Genomic DNA, 17,119 nt, shown 5'->3' with positions numbered 1-17,119 from the left:
TGAATCATGCTCACCCTTTAGTGAAACTTGTCGATTAAGGCTTCAAGCTTGAGTGTAAATGGTAAATGGTTGGCATTTATCTAGCGCCTTTATCCAAAGCGCTGTACAATTGATGCTTCTCATTCACCCATTCATACACACACTCACACACCGACGGCGATTGGCTGCCATGCAAGATACCAACCAGCTCGTCAGGAGCATTTAGGAGTTAGGTGTCTTGCTCAGGGACACTTCGACACAGCCCGGGCGGGGGATCGAACCGGCAACCCTCCGTCTGCTCTTACTGCCTGAGCCATGTCGTTGAGTGTAAGTGTCAATGAAGCTAAGTGTCGTTACTGCCACTGATGTTGCCGCAGTAATGCGACTGATGCAGGATACAGGCGTGTCCCATCCTGTGGCACAGCGTGCAGGTGTGGACAGGGCGGTCCTCTGCTTTGGCGTCTATGACAGGTGAAGATCCTGCTCTTAAAATCCCCCCCCCCCCCCCCCCGAGTGTCTCTCGCTAATTTTAGAGCAGGGTGAAACGTGCGACTTCGGAATCACATGACGGCCCCGGCATTTCTGTGATATTTGTTGCCGGAGCTGGAGCCAGACGCGGTGGTATGTGATCATTTTTAAAATAAATGCTGTTGCTGGCTGGTGCTGAAGGAGGCTTGGAGCCCAACAGCTCTGGGGCTTACATGTTTAAAAAAGCCACTTGCTATGTCCACGCTGTACGGGACTCGTGCTTGCCGTGTTATGGAAACTCTATTCGGGATTAAGTCCTGTGTGACAACTGTGTTAAAGTTGTTTCTCAAAGGCCAGATAAGGCTTCCCTCATTGCGAGACACGGCGGTTTATCAACAAGCCTCCAGATTGACCCAATGAGACATTGTCGCCGCTCCGCGATTTGTGTTGTAGCGGGAAGGAATTTGCTGGTGTTGTCATGTGAACAAAACCGGCAGGTGTGTGCGTACATGCGGTCTGGCGGCGGCCCGTGAAGTTCGGGAAACTGGGAGGAGGTGCTAGGTGTGAGACTACTTTTTGTTCAGTCTCCCCACTGAACTCCCTGCCTGTGTGCGTACGTGTAGTCTGATGAGGGCCCCTGAAGTTTGGGAAGATGGCAGGGGACAAGGTGTCGGCTTGCCGCAAGGCCACTCCTCGTTGGCCTCTCCTCTGAACTCCGGCTATGTTGCCTGATCCGACAGTCCTTCCACCTGGCCTTGCCTGAGAAGAACAGTGTCCTGAGAGCTGACGCCACCTCGGCCGACTGCACTGAACTCTGCGACCTCTTTGCCTATGGCTTGGAGAAATCTCACGGCCTTAAATGGAAAGAGAAGGTGTTGTGGTTCGTGTGTGTGTGTGGGGGTCCTGTTTTATGTATGCCATTTCAGCTGGAGCGTGAAACTTTCCTTTTTCAGCTCTCCAGTGGGAGGCCCATGTTTGGCATCTGAGTGAAAGAAGGGAACCGGGATAAAAATAAAAAAAGTAGTTTTTTGGAGAAACTGGCTTGTGCTAATCAGCCCTGCTTAAACTTTGTGTAGTTTGAAGGGTTGTGGTCTGTTTTTCTTCAGTCGTGGTGGGTGGGCAGGTGTGGTACTGGGCCAGATCTATAAGAGAAAGAACACATGCCCTCAAGAGGTGTAGACCTTTGGATGTCAAGAATTGAGGCTGTGTTATCTTAACACCAAAACTAGTGCCTGATTCAGGCACAGAGGTGCCGAAATGGAGGCCCTGGAGGGCCAGTGCCTTCCAGTTTTCAGTACAAATTAGTCATTTTAAGTCATCGATTGTCCATACACCTTTATCTGAATTGGCTGATGATGGAAAGGAAACCACAAATAATTGCAGATGCTTCGGCCATCCAGGACTAGGGTTTGACACCCCTGGTTTAGAGTCGGCTACCTTTCAATGAGCAACTGATCTACCGAGGATTGCAGAGAAGTCTTCCTTTGCATGCTGAGTTGACTTCCTGTTGACTGATCTCAGTTAAGCAATTAACGAGATGAGAGAGAGCGGGTATAAACATGCCCCCCGGTCCTGTGGGATGGGGCCCCTGACCTCCGTCCTAACACAAAACACTGCGTAATATTCAGCCCCTCAGGAGGGTTGAGCAAGTCGAGGCCTGGTCTTCATCTGGAGGCAATCTCTGTTCCCAAACATCTTCCCACCTCAGGGCCTGGCCCCCTTGCTACAGGACAGACTATCCTGCCTTGGCATTTCCCCCTGTCCTTTCGTCCCCTAGCTGTCCCTGACCAACCCGGTGATCAGTTTGGCGGCTACATGGTATAAATACCGCGTCGTGATAGCTTGCTGACAGCGTAAGACTCTGGTCAAGCAGGCAGGATTATCTGACCTCTTTTGTGCGGAAACAAAGAGGACCATCCATGAGCTCTGGCTCCAGGCTGGGGTGGCTAAATGTGGGGTGTGTTTTATTTGGGGTCACGGCGGCTCCTGATCTCTCGTGCGTGCCCCCCCTTCCCCCTTAGCCCGGAGACACAGTACCCCGTTTTGGCATGTTGTCTCATCGGGCACGACTGCATACCTACTCCAATGGGAGTCAGTTCTCTCAGCTACTGGGAGGGAGTAGGTTGTGTGTTTGCTTTGCAACTTGTGACAGCATGTGACAGTGATTGCATCACATGTCACATGCCCCCCCCCCCCCCCCGGTGAAGATTTAGGGTATGTTCGACCCCCTGTCCCACTTTTTACTGTTGTCATTGTGCTCCTCGATACCACAGTGCTGTCTGTAGTCGTACTGCTGTAGGTATCCTCTCTTAACCTGCAGTCAACAAACTTGCCTCGGACAGGGGTAGTCCTTGCATCTCTGCATACCGCTTTCCACCCATCCCAGGACGTGCAGGCTCGCACCCTCGTCCCTCCATCCCCCTCCCGAAAGAGGGGAGGAAGGTGTTAGGCCGTCTCCACCTCCGTTTGTGCCGCTTTTCTTTGACGTCGAGCGATTCCCCCTCCAGCACGGACCCAGGGTGCCCGGGGACCCCACGCCACCATGCCTGCTCCGCGATTGAGCCGCTTCCCCATGCAGAGGGTCAGCCAGGCCAAAATCATCCTCCGGAGTGAGTACCGCGGGGAGGGGTCGGGGGTTAGGGGGTATTCGTGGATGCATACCGCAAAGCTTTTCCTGCGGCGGTGATGGGGAGTTGACCGCAAAAGCTCGACTCGCACACAGCGTAGTGCATTGTGCACCGAATTGTGTTGCATGGTTTGTATCGGTGGCGTCTCTAACAGCACTTTAATCGTGAGGATTTGGAGCTTGTTTTCTTTGGGTTAGTTATAACTGTGAATGGGTTTGGAGCCATCACTCGTAAGCAATCATTCATCTTAATACTTGGTTATGACTGGAGGCATACAGAATCAAAGTTGAGTTAAGATCTAAGATTTTTATTTAAAAAAAAAAAATATATATATATATATTTTTTTTTCTTAGACGATGTTTGATGAGGAACAAAAATGCATTTGAGCAAGGTTATGCTGTATTTATGGAACTGCTATGCTACGCTGCGTTGCGTGTGTTGCTGAGTGCTGTGTTTATGGAGCAGCTATGCTAGGCTACATAGCGTACGTTCCTGACTGCTGTGTCATGTTGCTGGGGGCTGGTTGGCGTGTCCCCCCCTGTGCTGTGCATCTTTCCGGTATGCTGGCACGGTGCTCACAGCGTACACTCAGGGAGGGCTCGGGGGCCACACAGGCTCGTGATTGGCTCTCGCCGTGCTCCTTGCAGTGCTCCCATTGGTCAGCTGGCAGCTGTTCTGTGAGTGGATTGGCCAGCGTCTGGCCCTCGGCTCTGTGCTCTGTAGCAACAGATGAAGATCTCACGGGCCCTTTCCAGGGGAGACGGGCAGGGAGCCAGGGCCTCTCCAGAGTACCTACAGGGCCTGAACACGTCACTTCTGTTCTCTCTTTCTTTTTCCCCTTTTTCTCTCACATTCTCCCTCTTTGTCTGCCACCCTCTCCCCTTTCTGTCTCCCTGTCTCTCTCTGTACATCCTTATTTTGCTTTCCCTCTCTCTCTTTCTCTCTCCTCTCACACACTCCCTCCCCCACTCACTCCATCTCTTGCTCTCACTCTCTCCTTCTCTCTCTGTTCTGCTCTGAAGGCACACAGGCTCTGTCATTACAACTCCCTGACCTTCGCTGCATAGGCATTCAGATTCTGTTCAAACTCCTGTTGCAGCAGAGAGAGAAACACTGCAGCCCTCCCCAGCGCAGAGCCAGGGAGGCGCCCGTACCTCTGTGTCTGTTACTGATAAAACCACACGCAGACGCCCTGGCGGCCGATAGGACGATTAGGAGGGGGACTTTTGGGACTCCCTGATTGGATGCAGGTCACGGAGTCTCTGGACGTGCGTTAAAAACCGGGAGACAGGATTGGGGGTCACCGTGGCGCTACTTCACCGGACCTGTCCCGCAGCTGGAAATCGAGCTGATCTGCCTGTGACTCCGTGCCCAAAATAAAAATGTTTACACCCCCCCCCCCACCCCCCCACCCCCCCGCTTTCCGCTGGCTGTTTCTGTGCAGAGGTTCTTTTATTAGGTGACGCTGCATAAAACCCAGTCCCGTTCACAGCTTGTTCCTGCCACCGGAGGAATTTGGACAACAAACACCCCCATGTATGTGCTCACACACACACACACACACACACACACACACACACACACACACACACACACACACACACACACACACACACGCACACACACTCGTGCCGACAGTCATGTGGTGCTCTTTAGTATTATACAGGTAATAGGGGTGCCTCACTCTGATTGGCCCTCTCCTGCTGCTTGCAGACTCCCTGTCTCCTGCGCTGTTCCGGAAACATCCACTGTTACCAGCTCCATACAGGAGTGCGTTATATATAGACTGCATGTATGCATGTCATTTGTCTGTATATAGCACAGTGCAAATCTCATTCATACATATGTAGCGGTTATATTTTCGACAGGACATAGACCTCCTTGCCCCTTAATTGTGCACAGACTGGGTGGGTTTTTGCTTTTTTTGCGGGAAGTGCACAGTAAGTACTGCCTTGCCCCCCTTAGATTGGATGCTGGTCAAGCTGCCAACACTGACCAAGAACCCGGAGGGTTCGGCTGTGAACTTCATAGTACAGCAACGTTTATAGCACCTGTGAATCTGCTGAAATTCTACGGTATACCTTTAGGCAGTTGTGTTAATACTGCAGTGGTTACAGTAACTACGTTCGCAATTAATGCCGTTCAGGGTTTGTGTTTGTATTCCGGGAGTCAAACTGTCACAATGCGCCGCGTGTTTTTACCACACACGGGGGGGGGGGGGGGGGGCTCGGTAATGAAACTCCACATCGGTAAAGTGTTTGCGTTTTCGGCTGCTCTGCGGAATGACTAAAAGAGAAATTAATTTAACACCACTTGGCTGGAATTAAAAAGGTGTCCCTCGTCGCCAATCCAGCGGAGCTTTCACAGCGGGCGGGTTTCCGCCGCCGAGGGTAACGGCTTCTCTTTATTAGATTTCGGCCATTTGTTTACGCTTTCGTTTTTGTTTTTGGTATGGGGGGGGGAGGGTTTATCGTGTTGCTAAGCGCAGGTGTTCAGCAACAGTGCGGAGTGTCCGCTCTTTTCGGCACTCACGCTGGCCTAGCTGTGATTAACACAGGTGTGTTTGCCTGTCCCCGAGTCTTCCCTCGGTCTCTGGGCGAATGCGCTTAGCGAAGTTGCGCTGCGTTGACGTGATGTGGGTTTTGTTCGACCTGGTTATGATCGTCCCCCGGACCAGGTCGTAACAGAATCGGCCCGGTTTGCGCGTTTCCTTAAAGGTTTTATTTGACTTCACCCAGTTTTCCTGAGGTATGTTTTTTTTTTTTTTTTTGTGTCAGTTTTTTTTTTTTTGTGTATGCCTTCTGCTTTCACTGCTTGTGCACAGTATATTGATGGGGACTCTCACAGATAACTGATTTAACCGCCGACTGTTCAGAATCGGGATGTATTCCATCCTTGAAAAGGGAATTCATGATATTTACAAATGCATTCCGGATTGTCAGCATAATCTTGCATATTATTATCCGGCTAGTAAATTGTCCAGGAACAGCACCCTATATTTCCGAAGGCTTATATTTCCACCGATATGTGCCGTGATGTCACGTGACCTTTAAGGCCAACACTTGTGGGTCAGTCGTGACATCTGTCTTGTCGTGCTTGTGACACTGACTGTATTTGGCAAGATGTATTTTAAGCACCTTGTTTTCTCTCTGGACTGCATGTATGGCATGTTACAGAAAGAGAGGGGAGGAATGTGGAAACTGAGGTCATTTTACGATGTGCTCCATCTCTGCACTGTTACATTATCCCCAATAAACCAACCAACGCAAATTAGCTGTGTAGAGGACAGATTCATTCTGGCTGCTTCCACCCCCCCCCCCCCCCCCCGCCCATCACCCCTTTTCCTCTCCTGAGACAGTGTCCGTTGTTCCTTGAGATGCCTTTCCAGGTCTAGTCCTAGCTCAAGTGCCTCTTAAATGACAAATCAATATGCACTATCTGAGCCTCCTTTCCAAAAATGAATTTTGGCTCACGGTTAACGTTTTCTTTCTTGGCCCTGCCCCCCACCCTCCACCCCCCACCCACCCCCTGGAATTCTGGGTATTGTAGTCATGCAGTAGGAATGGCAGGAGGGCCACTTGACCGCGTGCTCCCACGTGTTTAACCTGTCAACTGATCCCTTTATTAGCGCTCTCAAGGCGAAGGTATGCAGAGGGCCTAGTCTTTGGCTACAGCAGTGTGGCTCTAGGTGTGAAGTCAGTTAGGGCTGCCAGTGCTTCTGGCCCCAGCAGTCGGCTGGTGTGGATGGATGCCCCGGAGTCTCTTTAGCGGCACACGAGCCCTGCTGCCTCCCCCAGGCTCTGCTTCAGCGATTAGCCTGGCCTTAACGCGTGACGTGTCCCAGGACCTGGAAAGGGACCCAAGCGTGATGTGTGATGTCTCGGGTGAAAAGGGGGTGGGGGGGGGAGGTGGGGTGTGCGGAAGCTGGGAAATTCAGAAGTGCGGCTTGTGCCCACGTACTGACGCCGGTTGCCGTCTGCCGTTCTGATTTTTCTGCTTGCCACTCTGCGCCTCTGAATCTGTCACAGAATTATTCATAGGTTATTTTTGATGTGCAGAAGGCAAAAATGAAGAGAATAAAAAAAACGCAATATCCTCAGCTTCCGAAAGGAAAAATGATACCCCCTGATTTTTCTTTCCCCTCTCTTCATCTTCCCTCGATCTACACCTCGAGTTGAGGAGATGAAACCGCGTTGGTTGTCAGAAAACACAGACCAGACCAGACCAGACCAGGCTCCATCACGCCCACATATGTCCCTTGTTTCCCCAGAAACCATCGCCACAGCGGACATGGGACAAAAAAAAAAAAAAAAAATCCTGGTTTTCGACTCTTCCCTTCAGGAGGGAGAGGGTTAACTCCTTCGGCAAACACTCTCCCTCTCTCTCTATCTCGCTCTCTCTCCCTCTCTCTCTCTCTCCCTCTCTCTCTCTCTCTCTCTCTCTCTCTCTCTCTTTTCGGAGCAGACCGCCCATAATGTGAAGGGCGGCCTCGTTTTTTTTTTTTCGTTTCTTTGCCCTTCGCCCATTACGCCATGAATAATTGATGGCGGACAGGAAGCGGGAGGATTAAGGGCGGCTGCGTTTTCGGTAAACATCACAGACCCTCCATCCTCCCCGGTCGCCGTCGGACCTGCAGGGTTACAGACGCCTCGCGGAAAATCGGGGGAGGGGGGAGGGGGGGCGCCCGGAGCATGTGACGGAGCCGCCATGCTGATGTACCTGAGCGTCCGAGACGCCGCCAAAGCCGGGGTCAAAAACTGCCCCGGAGGACTGTGGCAGTACGTCTGCTGCCGGAGGAGGCACCATGTGCTCGCACGTAGGTCCTGATGCTAACGTGCTACCGTAAGGCTAGCTCTGCTGTTTGACGTACTGAGGCGTCCGCGGTCTCTTTGTTTTGCCATGCAACATCGGCCTCGCCCGTCGCGTTCGTGGCACTGCAAAAACGCATTGATTAATTTCTGTTATTAGCCGTGCTGTAGTGTTGACTCGAGATCGTTCATTACCTTGGGCTTGAGCTGCAGTCCGGAAGGTTTGATGTGGAGTAATGTGATTTCTTTTCATCTCCGGTTCCTGTTAACTTGTCTGAACTGATGCGTTTTTGAGATGGATGGAAGGAGGGCATTTGGACCCTGACCTTTGTGTGGTCTCTGTATGATTCCAGCCGAGCAGAACAATGTTCATCACGATGGCCGATATGCTCCAGTGTGTGGAAAGACTACAGTAATGTCTGAATAAACAAGTTTCTGTGGGCACCACCTGTGGTTGAGTGCTTTGAGGTTTGCACAGGAGTGTTATTAAACAACTGTCAAGGAGTAGGACTACAGAGAATAAGCTGAACACAACGGTTTATTTATCTTGAGAAATTGTTCTTGAGATTGTGCTAAGTTGACCCTCGTGACTTCCTGGGGTTAGATTAATGCGTTCAAGTCACTGCAGACTTTCACCTGTTTACTTCCGTAATTGCGGTGAGAGGGGTAATTAATCACCCACACTTTTACTTCTGCGTCCAACCAGGTGGAACAACCTGAGCCTTTCAGTAACTGAAACGAGAGATTCCACAGTTTGAATGCTAAACTTGTTCTGCGGCAGTTTTTTTTGAAGGACAGTTCTTTTCTTGCTGTAGGTAGAGGCTACCGGGTCGGCATTTGGGTTCGTTTGCTTCCAAAACAGAGGAGATGAATGGAAGGGTTCCGGACCATTTGGTGTGCGGTTTCGCTTCAGGGTGACGGAGTTGTTGTTTGTCTCTGGGCGAGGCCATTGGCCCTTCATCAAAGTTTCTGTCACGGTTGTTTATTTATTTTATTATTACTTTTTAAAGAGTTGGCTGACAACATCAGAGAGGCTTGGATATGACTTGTTTGCCGAGCTGATAGCCGTATTGATTGACTGGCTTGGCTCAATCATACTCCTTTTATGATTGTGCAGTAACTGCTCTGATTGTCGTAAAAGGCTGTTGGGAAGATATTCATCAGCTCCTGATTTTGTCCGTTTGGCAGGCGACCGTAACAGATGCTGGATGTGTCCGTGGCTGATTGACGGACGTTTGGTTTGGGTTTGCTATAACGCGCGTCTGTTTGCGAAGCCTTGTTTCAACTGAAATATCTCCCTTGTCCCGGCCGTGGTTGATGTCCCTCGGAGAATGATTTAAAAGCCGGAGCGATCGGGACTATTTTGGGCACTCGGTCTCGGTCCGTGTGAGCCTGCGAACGGGAGAGACAGTCGTCTGCGACTCGACAGGGAATCTGATAAGGCCATCTGGCACATAAATCAAAAATAAATTATAAAACGACTCTGCAATGTAGAGCTCGGGAGGTGGTCGAAACCGCACCCTTACTGTCCTGGGATGGATGCTGTAGCCACTGTGCTACCGAACAGAGGGGCGTTTCACAAATAAGTTTTAGGCGATAAGCTAGACTTACTTTCTTTTTCGGAAATAGGCTGCAAATAAGCGGGGCTTGCCGAAATAAGTCTAACTTGCTGCCTAAGCTTGCTTCTTGAAGTACCCCCAGTGTGTCTTACTTGTTCCAGGGGTGCAGGGTTGGGTTGTGGTGGGGGCAGGGGGGTGGGGGGTATAAAAGGCTGTACATGTATCCGTATTGATTTGAGGGTGTCATACGATTACACACTTTCCCCTAGTGTCTCCTCCTCCATTGCGGCTCTAAAACAGACTTCCTGCAAGATCCTGTGTTTCCATCACCGTGCCCATTTTCTCCATCAGGACTGCATAGGACTCTTGGCTACAGTGAGGTCCGATTGGCTCATACTCTTGAGTGGTGCTGCTCAGAGGATAGGTTGGGAAAAACAAACAGGAAGTGTGGTCTGGCACTCGTTGTACTCTATGCGCTTAATGGAGTACGGAACCGCACCTCCAGTAAATAGAAGTCTTTCACCTAGTGAATACAGCAATTATCCCTGGCTTGTGTGTTGGAAGGACGCTATGTTTGTGTTTAGATTTTTATTAGAGCTACACCTCGTGCCGCCCTCCCTTCCCCCGTCCGAGTGACTGAAAGTAAATAACGGCCCATGTTGTGACTGAAGTGCTGGGTAAATTCAAAATGGCAGCACAAAGCGCTCCTTCTCCCTGAGAGAGCTCCCTGAGAGAAGTTTCTAGGCCCCTTGATGGTTTTTAGAATGGTTCCCTTTAGCAGGTGTTCAGTGTGTGTCCCAGCACTGCTTTGTCGAGGCTGCACCGGGAGTGCGGTGCGCATTAAAAAATAAAAAAAAATCCCCCCCCCCCCCCTTCTTCCTCTAACCCCCCCCCTTAGGAGAACACCATCTGATATGTCTGAGACTGCTGTCAGCTTCCTCCGCAGACGCGAGCTGAATTTCTCCTTTAGATCTTCCGTCCTCCATCGTTCTTCCTGTCTGGTAGCGGGAGACTGCTGTTGTTTTTTTTTTCCTTGGCGTAGGGAGGGGTCCTCCCCCCCACCCCGTTTTTCTGGAGGGGCAGTATGCGCACCCCTTTTTTTTGCAGCCAGCTTCTTGTGCTTAATTGCTTCATCAGCAGAAATCATTACCGACTTCATTTTTATTGGATTTTTTGTTTTTTTCTCAAAATCATTCATTACATTTTAAGATTATACTTGTTTACTCAGGAAATGTTTTGCTGCATTGCCTCTCTGGAAGAAGCCCAGGTAAAAACACCTAATTATGTAATTTGCACTAATTAACTCGGGGGAAGCGAGTTGGAAGAAAGTCTAGAATACCCAGAAGTCCCTGGGAGAGCTGTATTTACAGCTCCTTATGTCTCTGAGGAGTCTTCTGTTCCTGTGTTCAGCCACCAGCTTTCCCTCATCTTAACGTGAGCCTAGCACAGTGGTTCCCAAACGTGTTCCTGGAGATCCACAGTCCTGTAATGTTTTCAATCCAGCCCCAGGGGTCAACAACCCTGGTCCTGGAGAGCAGCAAGGTGTGCTGGCTTTTTTAAAATCAAGCAACCAATTCAGACCCAAGAAACAAGGTGAAGTTAACTGTAAACAGCCATTTTCATTGATCAATTAAGTGCTGAGTATCAACGAAAGCCAACACACCCTGTGGCTTTCCAGGACCAGTTTTTCCAACCCCTGCTCCAACCCTAACAAAGCACATCTTATTCAACAGCTAGACTAGGGCTGCCCAACCCCGTTCCTGGAGATCTGCCCTCCTGTAGGTTTTCACTCCAACCCTAACGACGCACACCTCATGCAACAGGTAGAGATCTTGTTGAGCTGCTAATTAGTAGAATCAGGTGTGCCAAATTAAGGTCGAAATGAAAACCTATGGATGGATAGGTAGATCTCCAGGAACTGTGTGTTGGGAATCCAAGCCTTAGTAGCTCTTGCTTGGCCTGCTCCTTTATTGCAAACCTGGAAGTCCTGTTCTTAGTACACAGATTTAACCTGGGAAAACAGTTTTTAGTTATAGCCCCCATTTCCCCCCTTCTCTGTGAGAGCCACATCCTCCCATCCCTTTATTTCTTCACACGCAGGTGCACATTTTGGAGGGAAGGTGACGCAAGGTCGTTCCTGGATGTCCTGATACTGGCCCCTTCCTTTTATATCATATTTAGCTGATTGGCATAGTTTCTGCCGGTGTCACTAACCTGTCAGCTTGGGTTCAGACCTGACTTTGCCACAGCCAGAACAGACTGAATTATGCTTGAGTACAATGTTTTTCCCCTCAGGAAAAGGTCAGTGTGTCTTACAGCTGTTTTGCAGTTGTCCTGTGCGTGCACCCATTCCTGAGTTTTCCCTTGTTTAAAGCGCCCGGAGTTCATTGCGAAGTCATTGCGATGATATCTGTGACATGTTTGGGAAACGCTTGAAGGCAATTGTATTAGGATGCCAAATCGGAGGACCGTTTCAGCCAAACATGACCGAACTGTAAAAATGTTTCGTTTAACGCTTATGACAATAAATGGAGCTAATCCTATGGCTCAGTTGGTAGAACACTGCACTAACAATGCAAAGGTTGTGGGTTCAAATCCCAGGAGACCACATACAGTATACTGAAACAATGTATGCGTCCTTAATCCTGTATGCTGCTTGGGGAAAATCTCTAATAAGCAGCATATCCGGTAGCTATATTTGGCATACATTACTAGCGCAGTGAGTATAAGGAGGTGGGGAGTTTGTTGTTCGAGGTGCCAGAACCTGATGAGATTCTTCCCTGTGCTTCCTCCCCCAGGTCCCACACTGCCCAGAGCCCAGCAGGTCCAGAATGGCCCGTCCCCTGAGGAACTGGACCTTCAGAGGAGGTGAGAGCCAAACCGTCCGTCTCCTCCAAACCCCCCAATCTGCTGACAGAGGCCGGGTCCCAGTGGGGCTGTTGCGACTCTCACAGTGTACATTCTCACATCTGTTAATACTGGGCACTGGTTCAACTTGGTGGACTCAAGGCCTCTCTTAAACACAGTTTTAGGCAGGTTTTTTCAGCAGAAACAAAAATATTATGACTCATTTTAACCAGTTTGTAAATATTCTAACCAGCACCCAGCAGCTTTAAAATATTATATTACTCTTTTTTTTATTATTCAGTTGATTTAAAATTCTTATATTCCCCTCTCTCCAGGTGAATTTGGGGTATGTGTTTTGCCGACTCAAATCCTTATTAGCATTAGCATTAGCATTAGCATCAAGGCAGTTTCCATTTTAGCCAATCACCAGTGAGTTGGTTTAGTTGGCTGCCAAAGTGTACTTGAAGTGTAGGTCCGTTATAGAACAGACACTAGACAGACCCCCCCCCCCACACACACACACACTCCTGTTTGGAAATGAGACATATCACATCAAAATGAAATGCCATAATTGCTGTATTTACACATTGAAAAAGTAAGTATTCATTTTCAACTCAGTGAACACTTTAAATGAATGAAAAGGCTGATTAAGTAATTCAAGCTGAAAACGACATGGAAGCAGACTTGGGTGGGTGGAGACTTGGTAACAGCCACGCTAGAGAGAAGTGCACTCATTCTGCGAACGGGAGACAGTCTGTTTATTCTCCTGGTAGCAGCCCTGTCTTGTTGCCATTGTTCTGCCGTTTCCATATTAGCTGGCCCCCATGCGGGTTTGGGGTATGATGCATGTCAGCAGTTTAAAAAAAAAAAACCCCCCAAAAAAAAACAAACACAGCGTTTGTGTCTGCAGATGGGATTCTCATTCTCTCCCCTCCTCAAAGCTGCACTTTCATTATTTCTGATATTATCCATCATAACTTTTACACGGCTCAGGCCGGATGAATGATGTCGGACGAGGACACTCACAGAAATGTTCAGTAACACATCACAGGCTCAGGCCAGATGAATGATGTCAGACAAGGACACTCACAGAAATGTTCAGTAACACATCAGAGGCTCTCTTCTCTTTTCTTACTGCGGCGCCCTGATTGGGGCTTTCTTACCGAGCACTGCCCTGTGAGGAGACTGTGCAGGAGGCTGATGGGATAGCACTGTGTAATATCCTCTGCAATCACAAACAGCCCGGGTGGGGGTGTTATGGTCCTTGGGGTGTGACTCCTGCCCTCATGATGAAGAGTATCTGTGCCATTTAGGAGAGATATCTGTTCACACACACATACACACACACACACACGTGTATGCACACACACATACACACACACGTGTATACACACACACGTGTATACACACCCGCACACACGCACGCACACGCAGACACGTGTACACGCACGCATACACACACGTGTACACGCACAGACGCACTCACACACACGCATGTACACACTCGCACACACGGAGGAAGAACGAGATTGAGAGAGGTGCCGCTATAGAGCTGGATCCAGGTTGGTTTAAGTACAGTGCTGCCTGATTGGCTGCGCCGTGTGCTGTCACTGCACCCCCGCCCAGGCTGTACCTGAGACTGTGGAACAAGCCTGAGGATATGCATGCGAAAAACAAAAACCCAGAAAACAACACCCCATGTTGCTTTGGTTTGTCTGTTGAGGTGGGGAACGAGGGCCGTATCCGTTTCTGCTTTTCATGCCAATTTCTGTCCTTAATTACTTAATTAGCCCGAACATTTACACCATCTGACATTCATTTCTTGATAAGCGCATGCATGACAGCCGAACGCTGGTCTTGTGTGCCTATATGGAACGTTTCACAGTGATTTAATCAGTAGCTCATTTAGCCAGGGTAATTTGTGCAGACGAATAGCCCTCCGGGACCAGAACCGGCCACCCCTGTTCTATAGGTCGTTTTGTGTTTTGGTGGATAGCGGCCCTCATTGCTCTCGTCTGTGTTTGTATCCTGGGCGTTAGCGCTGACGCTAGCCTGGCAGAAGCATTGCGGCTGTGCAGTTTGGCTGTCCTCAGCTGGCTTGTAGCTAATCCAGCCTCAGTGATGCCAACAGCCTGAGCTGACAGCGAGGTATCGCCGAAAACTATCTATAACCAGAATTAAGCACGTCAGCCTGGTTCCAGCTCAGCAGTCTGAAAAGCGGGCTGTAATTCGGCAAGGTCTAGTTAAGGAAAATGTTTTTTTCTTCTGCGAGCTCAAAGCCGTTCCCAGGAGATTGTGCTGAAGGATCTCTCCGGGCTCGTAACAACAAGAGCCCTCTTTCCCTTCCGCCATCGCCGCCGATTCCATTCATATTCAAATGAGCGGCTGATTGGACGTTTACCTGAGGAGTGCACGCTACACACATAAACAATCTCACTAATGAGACGACGCTGGGGCTTGCGGTGTCTTCTGAAGTGTAAAACTGATTTTGGGGGCTGTGTATCGCAAACACTTAATGTGTTGTTTTTTTATTTGAGGTTTTTACGTCATGCGTTAGAGAACAGGGTCAAAAACATAATTGTTTTGGATTCAAATACTTTTCAGATCACTGGTCTTGCCTGGTGAAATTGAGCCAAATGAGATGACCGGAAGGCGGGTTTTGGCACTCTATCTTCGTTTCATAAGTTCCAATACACCAGACAAGCTCCGTAAGGCGTTGAAAAGTATTTGAATCCGGGACCGTTGCGTATTTGACCCAGGTCTGGTCTGTTTAAGTGCCTCCCCCGTGGGTTGTGTGTCATTAGCAGCCCTCTAGCTCACCGTGTGAGACTGCAGAGAGCTTTTAAGGGCTTAAGAGAAGGCCCCTCTGTGAGCGTGGCTGTGCGATGTGATTACGCCCAGCCCGCCGGATTTTCACACTTTCGTTGACGCGTTCATGACCCGTTTAGGAAAAAGCTTACCTTTTAATATGCCTCTGTAATTATTCTTTGTTTATTTACTCACTGGCTTGCCTTATCCGGCTTGAATAATTAGGCTGGCAGTTTGGCATGTTTATTCGCGAATACGGATTTTACTGAAGAAAGACGGGTGTGAACGGCTTGCTCAAGTTGTCCAGACCTGAACCTACACTCGTTTTTAGATCTGGTTCCCTAACCTGTGTGTCACTGTGGTCCAGGATGCCGTCATTTAGAGCTGGGATTTTCAGCAGAGGGGCTGCGGACTCTTAGAAGTCCTTGAAGGTTGTGTAGGGGGGTCCCTATTTGTTCTCGTGCAAATGTGGTGAAATGAGGCCTATTTTATTACATCATAGCCATTTGGCAGGGGGTGAGCTTGCCATCTTCCCAGGGTGAGTTGGAGGTGGTCGTCTTCGAGGGGCGGCTGGGTGGGAGGGTATGGAATCACGCCGGAATGACACGCGTGTCCCGACTTCCTCTCCTTGCTGGAAACGGGAGGACCGTAAAGACAGGAACGGTACGGAATCAAACCGGAATGACGGACTCATCCCACGTCTCCTCTCTGGAAACAGGAAGACCGTAGAGACGGGGAGGCAGCAGCGGCGGCCGGCCGCGGTTAGCATGGCGCGCTAACGGGCGTGTCCCCGCAGGTGCAGGCTGAACACAGCAGCCTCGCCGGCCCAGGGGGGCAGGTCCCGCCGCGCTGGGTTTCGTGGCGGTGCAGGACGAGGGGCGGGGGAGGCTCATTAATCACACTGGCACAGTGAAGGTTGTGTTTTTTCACTGCAGAAATACAAACATGCCCCGTTCAGAGTCTGAGCTTACACATGCAGTTTTATTACACCCCTCCTGTTTCTGCTGCCTCTATAAAACACTGTTTTCACCGCTAACCTTTGAGAAGTGATGACAGATTCTCATTCTTATTCTCATCACTTCCGCTGCTAGTAGGCAAACTATTATTATTAGCTTAGTAAATACAGCACTTTCATATAAAGGCTTACAAAGTTTAAAGTTTAAGGTTCAATCTGTATGGAAACAAGTTTTATAGAAGTTCATATTTACTGGTGCAAATGATGTCTATTTTATTTCATTGCATTCATACAGCCATTTGGCAGATGCTCTTACCCAGAGCGACGTACAACAAAGTGCCTACCCAAAACCAGGGACAAGTGTGCTGAAAGACCCTTGAGGGAAGCTTAGTAGATGCAGCTTGGCACTCCAATGAAAAGGACTTTCTGCTCAGAAACAAGTTTAGTAAAAGTTTATTTTAACAGTACTTGTGAAAATGTTATGTAATGAGGCCTTTGGAGAACGAGATTCTGCCGATTGCCCTCCTGCCCGGTGGTTTGGGTCTGGGCCCCCCCGGCCCCTGGCAGCACCGGGGTGTCCCGCGGTGGGAAGAGGGATTTGGGATGCCACTGGCGTTCCGGTTTCATTATCCATGGCACTTTCCCAATGCAGCAGTAAAGTCCTCCCCTAGTTTCACATGAGTCACCCAGGCAATGCAACTACAGACACTGATTCACTGATTCACCAACACAGAAACACCTGATGACCATATAACAGTACACAACTTTATTGGAGGAGGAAAAAAAAGTCATAATGTTTGGAAATGGCCTTCAGGACTACATAAAATCTGTGTAGCACTTGAGATGTATTCAACCAATAAAACTATTCACTGTATTGTACGAGGCTGCATTTTTGTATGTAAGCAGGACTTGAGAAGTTGAACGAAACTCTTCTTCCTGAATTAATGTCCGGGAAAATGTTTGGTTGAAGCAAAGCAAACATCCTCATAAGCACTGATGTTTATGACCGCTCAGTCCAGAAAAAGGAGGTTTGGGGGGGGGAGTTGTTATGGCAGTTGATGAGATTAA

General features: G+C 49.3%; 1 protein-coding gene across 7 annotated transcripts in view; it reads left to right on the top strand.

Moving 5' to 3' along the window:
- Positions 1-17,119, top strand: part of enah (ENAH actin regulator) — a 111,746-nt gene that overhangs the window by 66,710 nt on the left and 27,917 nt on the right. For 4 of the 7 annotated variants that reach the window (XM_061241577.1, XM_061241573.1, XM_061241575.1 and 1 more), the window contains exon 4: positions 12,240-12,309. In XM_061241577.1, coding sequence (XP_061097561.1) covers positions 12,240-12,309 — 70 coding nt within the window. Of the gene's footprint in view, positions 1-2,954; positions 3,057-12,239; positions 12,310-17,119 lie in introns of all 7 variants that reach the window. The other 3 variants (XM_061241570.1, XM_061241572.1, XM_061241569.1) reach the window with 1 other exon arrangement.

The sequence above is a fragment of the Conger conger genome, chromosome 5 (assembly GCF_963514075.1).
Source record: "Conger conger chromosome 5, fConCon1.1, whole genome shotgun sequence".
NCBI classification, from domain to species: Eukaryota; Metazoa; Chordata; class Actinopteri; order Anguilliformes; family Congridae; genus Conger; species Conger conger.
The sequence above is the reverse complement of the archived record's forward strand: the minus strand, read 5'-3'. Positions and strand labels throughout refer to the sequence as shown.